Genomic DNA, 8,318 nt, shown 5'->3' on the forward strand with positions numbered 1-8,318 from the left:
ATCCAATTAAATATTTGTCGATTTAAAGTAATTAAAAATTGCACTGCATAGCAAAACAAAAACTTTTATATGAAGTTATTCTCTGGAATACGAGTTATGAGTTGAAAAAAGCTGTCGGCTCTTTCCAGTTCACTTTATGTTCACATCCTCTCCCTCTTTCGTTCATTCCAAGTCAGTATTCCATTAACTTGTATTGTTTAGAAAACTGGGCAAAACAAAATCGTCCAAACAAACTGTTTACTGATAAAGCGCTCTCCGCTTTGAGAGAGTGAGCGTAATTGGAAGCGGGCGATAGATAACGTTTTTGAGTGTTTTTATGCTCTAATGCTGAATGGTGAGCGCGGACGAGAGCACGGTAGTTAAGAGCGGGAGCAGGTGAACTTGAACTTGGAAAGCGAGATTCTCTTTCGGGGTCCGGAACGGACATATACGGGAGCCCAGAAGGCCCTACCCACAGTCGCTCGTAGATCGGCGTGGAATTCGCCACCAACGGACAACTAGACCTGCCTTCCTTACATGGTGAAATACCATTGTTTCCAGAACCCACTTGAGAACTAATTTTTGGAACATTGGCTTCAATTAAAGTCGAGAAAGGCTCCACTTAATTTCACAACAATTCATCGACGGTGGTTCGAGAACTTATATAACCAACAGATAATGGCTGGAACAATAACAATCAACGGCACTCGCCACGAAGGTGAGTATGCGTGTGTGGGCAGTTAATTGCCGATTCGATTGATGGGGGTTGTCATCTACGAGATTGTATAGAAATTCAACTTCAAAATACCTGCTTGTTAAAATAAATTGTGCAAAAAATAAGTAGCTATGCTAAGTGGAAAATCAGTAATATCAGTAATGCTGAAAGAGTAACAACAAGTCAATATTTTTTGGTCTTGACGTAAATTGTACTGTTTTATATTATTCATGATGACTTAAAGTGACTAAAAAGCTTTGTATAATTGGGCGTCATAGCTTGGACTTCGAGCTACTACAACTATCTAATACTGAAATATCATTTCACTAATTTGTAAGAATAGGTTTTCAAATGAAGGAGAGTTCTATACCCAGCACTGTTCATAATAATAAATTGTTTACTCACACGGAAAAGATCCACTTTCGTTTCTAGTAACGTAAATTAATAAACACAACTCAATTGGCTATAAGATATTAAATTTACAGACAAGCTTTTGCCTAATCGATTTCTTAACGTAAACAATTAAGAGTAAAAATTTGCAGTATGATCAGTCCTTACAGACTGCATAGGACAGTATTAATTCGTTTACGATATTAATAGGTATTAAAAAAGGTTGTTTTAACATGTTGTGAATACTAAAATAACCTGATAAGATAAGACCTCAAGTGTATGGCCTCTGATTCCCCATTTTCTCTTCCCCCTAGTAAATCTGGCTGCCCTGCCGGCGGATATCTCGCTGAACACCTTTATCCGGGAGCATGCCGGACTGACGGGCACGAAGTTCATGTGCCAGGAGGGCGGCTGCGGGGTCTGCGTCGTCACCCTAAGCGGACTGCATCCGGAGTCCGGGGAGCCGCTCACCTGGGCGGTCAACTCGTGCCTCACGCTGCTGAACACCTGCCTGGGACTGGAGGTGACAACCTCCGAGGGACTGGGCAACAAGCGGACCGGCTACCACGCCATCCAGCAGCGACTGGCCAAGATGAACGGCACCCAGTGCGGCTACTGCTCGCCGGGCATCGTGATGAACATGTACGGCCTGCTGAAGTCCAAGGGCGGCAAGGTCACCATGGCGGAGGTGGAGAACTCCTTCGGGGGCAACATCTGCCGGTGCACCGGCTATCGCCCCATCCTGGACGCCATGAAGTCCTTCGCCGTGGACAGCAACATCCAGGTGCCGGCTGAGTGCGTGGACATCGAAGACCTGAGCACCAAGCAGTGCCCCAAGACGGGCCAAACCTGCTCCGGCAGTTGCAAGAAGCAGCAGCCGAAGGGCAGTCAGCTGTATCCGGACGGCAGTCGCTGGAGCTGGCCAGCGAATCTGGGGGATCTCTTTGCCGCCTTACAGAGTGCAGTCAAGGATAAGCTCCCCTACATGCTGGTGGCTGGCAACACTGCCCACGGAGTCTACAGACGTCGACAGGATATTAAGGCATTCATCGATGTATCCGGCTTGGTCGAGCTCAAGGGCTACAAGCTGAGCCCCGACAACTCCTCCCTAACCCTCGGAGGCAATCTGAGCCTCAGCGAGACCATGGAGCTGTGCCGGCAGTTGGAGAAAACCAAGGGATTCGAGTACCTGTCCCAGGTGTGGCAACACCTCGATTGGATCGCCAATGTCCCAGTGCGCAACGTAAGTCAAATCAAATCAGAGTGGTGCTATCACCCGTAAGCCCTCCAGTCCTATCTAATCAGTCCCCTCAAAAATTGCCTTGAGTACACTTTGTTTATGAACATGATTTGCATTATTGCAGGCCGGCACCTTGGCGGGCAACCTGACCATCAAGCATGTCCACCCCGAGTTCCCCTCGGACGTGTTCATCGTTCTGGAGGCCCTGGACGCCCGTGTGATTGTCCAGGAGGCGGTGGACAAGCAGGAGACTGTGACCTTAGCCAGCTATCTTGGCGCTCCAATGGAGGGAAAGATTATCCGGGGTCTGATGCTGTCCGCGTACCCCAAGGAGCGCTTTGCATTCGACTCTTACAAGGTGAGTTTTATTGACAGTCAACATGGAGTGATGCAAGTGAATAGAGTGTCTTATCAATAAAAGTGCTAACAAGAGTTTATATTGCTATTTAATATTCCTAAATGCAAAAAGAGTATTGAATGCAATCTATTGATCCCTCTAAGACTTGATAAGCTTAAAGCAAGGCTTTCTAGCAGCATAGTAATTATTTTTTTTTTTTTTTTATTAATGGTCTTTTTCTCCACAGATTATGCCCCGTGCCCAGAACGCCCATGCCTATGTAAACGCGGCGTTTCTCCTGGAATTTACAGGGGACTCCAAGGTGAAGTCAGCCCGAATTTGCTTCGGAGGAATCAATCCCGAGTTCGTGCATGCCACGGCGATTGAGAAGTTGATCCTGGGAAAGAATCCCTTCGAGAACGGATGGGTGGACAAGGCCTTTGAACAACTTTCCACCCTGCTCCAGCCCGACGCCATTTTACCGGATGCCTCTCCCATCTATCGTCGCAAGTTGGCCTGTGGTCTCTTCTACAAGTTCCTCCTAAAGACAGCGGCCCAGCGCAAGCAGGGATTGGCCAGTCGATTCCTCACAGGAGGAAACCTCCTCGTAAGACCCGTGTCCAGGGGGGAGCAGAGCTTCGAGACCTTCCAGGAGCACTATCCGGTGACCAAGGCCACGGAGAAGCACGAGGGTATGATCCAGTGTTCCGGCGAAGCCACCTACGCCAACGATCTGCCCACCCAGCACAACCAGCTGTGGGCGGCATTTGTTACCGCCAAGAAGGTTGGCGCCAAGGTCACCAAAGTGGACACGAAGCCAGCTCTGGATCTGCCCGGAGTTGTGGCCTACCTGGATGCCAACGACATTCCGGGTCCCAACTACATTGGGCCCAAGATCAGGGATGACTTTTTCTTCGGCCAAGACGAGGAGCTTTTTGCCACGGGTGTGATTAGATTCTATGGCCAACCGGTGGGCATGATCCTGGCCAGCTCCAACGCCCTGGCCAATCGGGCCGCCGAGCTGGTGAAACTGAGCTACGAGGGCGAGGCGGAGGAGCTGCTGCCCACCTTGAAGCACGTTCTGGACCAGGTCGGATCCCAAGCTGGCAACAACAAGCGCATCGAGCAAAAGGTCAAGTCCACCATCGATATCCTCGAGCTGGAGGAGTCCTTCGACGTAAGTTCCTCCGGGCAGCTGGACATGGGTTTGCAGTACCACTACTACATGGAGCCGCAGACGACGGTGGTGCTGCCCTTCGAGGGCGGCATGCAGGTTTACGTGGCCACCCAGTGGATGGACCTCACCCAGGACATCATCGCCAACGTGCTCAACCTGAGGAGCAACGAGGTGCAGGTGAAGACGCGTCGCATCGGAGGAGGCTATGGCGGCAAGGCCACCCGCTGCAACGTGGCCGCCGCCGCTGCCGCCGTGGCTGCCCACAAGCTGAACAGGCCCATTCGATTCGTCCAGTCGCTGGAGTCCATCATGACCGGCTTGGGCAAGCGCTGGGCCTTCCACTGCGACTACGACTTCTTTGTGCAGAAGTCCGGAAAGATCTCGGGAATAGTGAGCCGATTCTTCGAGGATGCCGGCTACCTGTCCAACGAATCGCCCATTGGACACACCGTGATGCTGTCCAAGAATTGCTACGAGTTCAGCGACAACTACAAGCTGGATGGCTTCCTGGTCTACACCGATTCGCCAACTAACACCCCCTGCCGTGCTCCTGGTTCCGTCGAGGGCATTGCCATGATGGAGAACATCATCGAGCACATCGCCTTCGAGACCGGACTGGACCCGGTTGATGTGCGCTTTGCCAACTTGCTGCCCGCCCACAAGATGGGCGACATGATGCCGCGCTTCCTCGAGAGCACCAAGTACAGGGAGCGCCGGGCGGAGGTCATTGCACACAACAATGAGAACCGTTGGCGCAAGCGCGGACTGGGGCTGTGCATCATGGAGTACCAGATCGGCTACTTCGGACAATACCCAGCCACCGTGGCCATCTACCACAGCGACGGCACCGTGGTGGTCTCCCACGGAGGCATTGAAATGGGACAAGGTGAGTGTTTGGGTTGAAGGCCAATAAAAAACGCAGTCTTAAACTATGAATCTCCATCCGCCAGGCATGAACACCAAGATCTCGCAAGTGGTGGCCCACACCCTGGGCATTCCGATGGAGCAGGTGCGCATCGAGGCCAGCGACACCATCAACGGAGCCAACTCCATGGTCACCGGAGGAGCGGTGGGCAGTGAGACCCTCTGCTTTGCGGTGCGCAAGGCCTGCGAGACCCTAAACCAGCGGCTGGAGCCACTGCGTGAGGAGCTGAAGCCGCAGGACTGGCAGGCGCTCATCAAGGAGGCATACGACCGCAAGGTGAACCTCATCGCCAGCGACCAGTGCAAGCAGGGCGACATGGATCCGTACTCCGTGTGTGGCCTCTGCCTAACGGAGGTGGAGTTGGATGTGCTAACGGGCAACTACATTGTGGGGCGGGTGGACCTCCTGGAGGACACTGGCGAGAGTCTGAACCCCAACGTGGACATTGGCCAGATCGAGGGCGCCTTCATGATGGGCTTGGGCTACTGGACCAGCGAACAGGTGATCGTGGATCCCCAGACCGGCGAGTGCCTCTCGAATCGCACCTGGACGTATAAGCCGCCAGGAGCGAAGGACATTCCCACCGATCTGCGCATCGAGCTGCTGCCCAAGAGCCACAACAAGGCGGGCTTCATGAGGTCCAAGGGTGAGTTGGCACGATTGTGGTCAAAAAAACCAACCTAACTGGGATTCCTTTTCGTTTAGCTACTGGTGAGCCCGCCATCTGTCTGTCCATCGCGGTGGCCTTTGCCCTGCAGCAGGCTCTGCAATCAGCTCGCGATGACGCCGGCGTGCCCAAGTCGTGGGTGACCCTCACCGCACCGATGACGCCCGAGCACCTGGTCCTCCACTCCGGCACCGAGCCCAGCCAGTTCAAGCTGAACTAAGCGGAGCGGGAGTCGGAGTGAATGGCAGCGTATTCCAGAGCGTGGGACACGGCACGTGGCCGCGATGGGAACGCTCCGATAAGCACGCCCAGATAACCTGCACTTACACCCCCACTTAACCTGGCGGATCCGCCGACGGTAGCATAGACTAGCAGACATTGTGTTGTGTGCACAATAAATTAAAAACTTATCCAACGCTTAATCCAAATGACATTCATTGCGGCCCAGTCGACGGCCTGGGTCAACAGGAGCCCCTGTCCCTGTGCCTGTCCAGAGCTCCAGGCATTGGGAATTTACATTTTTCCGGGCTCGTTTTAATGCTTAACACCTCAACACCCCCACACCCGGACACACCCCGCGACGAGCTCTTCATTAATTTTAACATAAATTGTTGTATAGAAATTTTATGCCACGCGGAGCGTTAAGTTTGAGCTGGCCAGAAGAAGGGCGGAAGCGGTAAAAGTAAAAGTAAAAGGAAAAGGGGGCGGGGAAGAAGTTGCCTTGCGGTTGTGGCCGACGGACAGGCGTCTCTAATGGATTTTTCAAATATCACCAACTGCTGTGCTCTTAATGAGCACATCCCTAACAACATTGTTTGATTGACACACTCCACAGCCTTAACCGTTTCTATTTATATCGACTTGAAAGGCTTTAGAAGAAAACAGACACCCATTGTTTTTATTACAAAAGTTTCATATGGTGTACATAACAAACTTACTTAGAAAGGGTAACAATATCTCACGATTTAAGCTTTCAGGTGTGCAAAGACGCTGGAAACTATTGTATTACAAAATTTCATTAGAATTGTTTGAATATAATATTATGGGATATGGCATATAAATTTTGTGGAGCAGTTTTTCAGTTATATATTTTTCTTGGAAAAAAATTATACATACGTTTTAAGCTTTAGAGCGTAGCAATAAATAAGCGAACATTCTCAGTAACACTGGCATTCTTTGAACAAAAATGAAGCATTATTGGTTGATACTCGTAGCACTGCTCGAATGGAATTCCCTTGGATGGAGCGAGCTTATCGACTACTGTCAGATGCCCTACTGCGGAATGAATAACCTAGCCTGCAACAATCCATCTGTGAGCGGATAACCATAGCAAATGTAGAAACATAGCCCGTTTGATAGTTTGACCCAATAGAAATACAGCATAATGTGCCCGCCAAATGCCAGAACCATTTCCATGTCGAGATACCGAAATGCGATACTGAATGCCTTCAACGAGTTTCGCAACTATACGGCCAGTGGGCAGCAGAAGTATCTCAAGGCAGCCGCGGGCCGAATGTCCCGGCTAAGTTACTCCAACGATCTAGAGGATTTGGCCCGACTGGCGGTCATCACCTGCTCCGCCCACAAGTTCTGCCTTAGTTCGCCGGAGTTCTACTTCGTCGGAACCAATCTGGGATCCACCTCCTACCAGGGCAACTTGAACGACTACGAGGACCTCGAGCTGATGCTACGAACAATCCAGGACTGGACCAAATACGTGGACAACATCAATATGAAAATGGCCCTTTATATGCCGACTACGTTGGAGAAAAGGTATTCTCCATCAGAGAAGACACCCTCTTCAGAAACTTAAATACTATTTGCATCTCCTAATCATTTATTAATTCCAGTGGCACCGCCAAGGCCTTGCTGCTGTTAGCAGACCGTAATACCCACGTGGGCTGCTCGGCGTCCACTACTTCATCTTCGTGTGCACCTTCAGTACGGATCTTTTTGTGGAGCGGCCCGTTTACCGGATGTCAATTCGACCGGGAAGCGCCTGCAAGCGGCTTGATACCACTTATGTAGCACTCTGTGCCGTTGGGGAAAATTACGAAAATGAAAAGCCCTGGCCCAATGCTGCGGTCTTCCAGTTGCCCCTTGACATCTCCAAAGGTCGGCAAACTTATGTGCCGGCCAAGTAGACAACGCTTTAAGTAAACTTTTAAATTTGCCACACAAAAATGGTTTGAGTTTTGCCACCTTTTTAAGAGTGCTGATGGCTAGACAAAAGTACACGCCCCAGTGTAGCCAAACAAAATCTGCGCACAGAAACAAATAGTTAACACCCATGGACAAAAGGACGAGGAGAAGGAGGAGGAGCAGGAGCAGCAGGAACAGACATTTCAGGGCAGCCTCGATAATCACAGGACACATTTGCATATAAACTCGCTTCCGGGCTGATGTCCTTCGCATGCAAATGAAAACATTAGCGAGGCACACGCGCATCCTCATCCGCATCCTCATCCGCATCCGCATCTGCGAGATGCAGATACACGGACAGCGACAGATACAGATACAGATACTGCTACAGCTACAGATACAAATGACATTCGTCGCTGTCGCCTCTTCCCTGCTTAAATATATATTTCAATTAAAATTTTACACACGAATAAATGCAGAGCCACGCCCAGCACATTAGATGCCCCCGCGCGCGTGTCCTTCCGCCAAATCCCAGTCGCAATCCCGCCCAGTTCCAGTTCCAGTTTCAGTGCCACTTTCCGCCCCAACCACTTTTGATGATGCTGCGCTGGCAGTGTCCAACTTGTGTCGCTTGTTTATGAGCGTCTGAAGGCCACGAGAGCAGACACGGACATGGCCATAAAACGGTCCGAGGGAGTGGGAGGTGCCGTGTGGATGCGGATGGGGCTCGGGGATCAGTCCTGGCT

At 50.9% G+C, this 8,318-nt stretch overlaps 2 protein-coding genes across 2 annotated transcripts; both read left to right on the forward strand.

Moving 5' to 3' along the window:
• Positions 1-447: 447 nt before the first annotated feature.
• Positions 448-5,852, forward strand: LOC108140678 (indole-3-acetaldehyde oxidase). Its single transcript, XM_017263624.2, has 6 exons — positions 448-697; positions 1,399-2,327; positions 2,449-2,682; positions 2,909-4,724; positions 4,789-5,409; positions 5,469-5,852. The coding sequence occupies exons 1-6, from the start codon at positions 658-660 to the stop codon at positions 5,648-5,650; spliced, it is 3,822 nt and encodes a 1,273-aa protein (XP_017119113.1). The 5' UTR covers positions 448-657; the 3' UTR covers positions 5,651-5,852.
• A 764-nt stretch (positions 5,853-6,616) lies between these two features.
• LOC108140449 (allergen Tab y 5.0101) lies at positions 6,617-7,990 on the forward strand. The gene is given in 4 exon segments (XM_017263180.2): positions 6,617-6,742; positions 6,803-7,203; positions 7,281-7,336; positions 7,339-7,990. Coding segments are annotated over 4 exon segments (819 nt in total). The 3' UTR covers positions 7,575-7,990.
• The last annotated feature ends 328 nt before the right edge of the window (positions 7,991-8,318 follow it).

Source organism: Drosophila elegans, unplaced genomic scaffold (assembly GCF_018152505.1).
Source record: "Drosophila elegans isolate 14027-0461.03 unplaced genomic scaffold, ASM1815250v1 contig_476, whole genome shotgun sequence".
Classification (NCBI taxonomy): domain Eukaryota; kingdom Metazoa; phylum Arthropoda; class Insecta; order Diptera; family Drosophilidae; genus Drosophila; species Drosophila elegans.

Coding starts and splice junctions, on each gene's coding strand:
- LOC108140678 (XM_017263624.2), top strand. CDS start 658: ATGGCTGGAACAATAACAATCAACGGCACTCGCCACGAAG. Junction 698..1,398: donor CAACGGCACTCGCCACGAAG/GTGAGTATGCGT, acceptor TCTTCCCCCTAG/TAAATCTGGCTGCCCTGCCG. Junction 5,410..5,468: donor GGGCTTCATGAGGTCCAAGG/GTGAGTTGGCAC, acceptor CTTTTCGTTTAG/CTACTGGTGAGCCCGCCATC.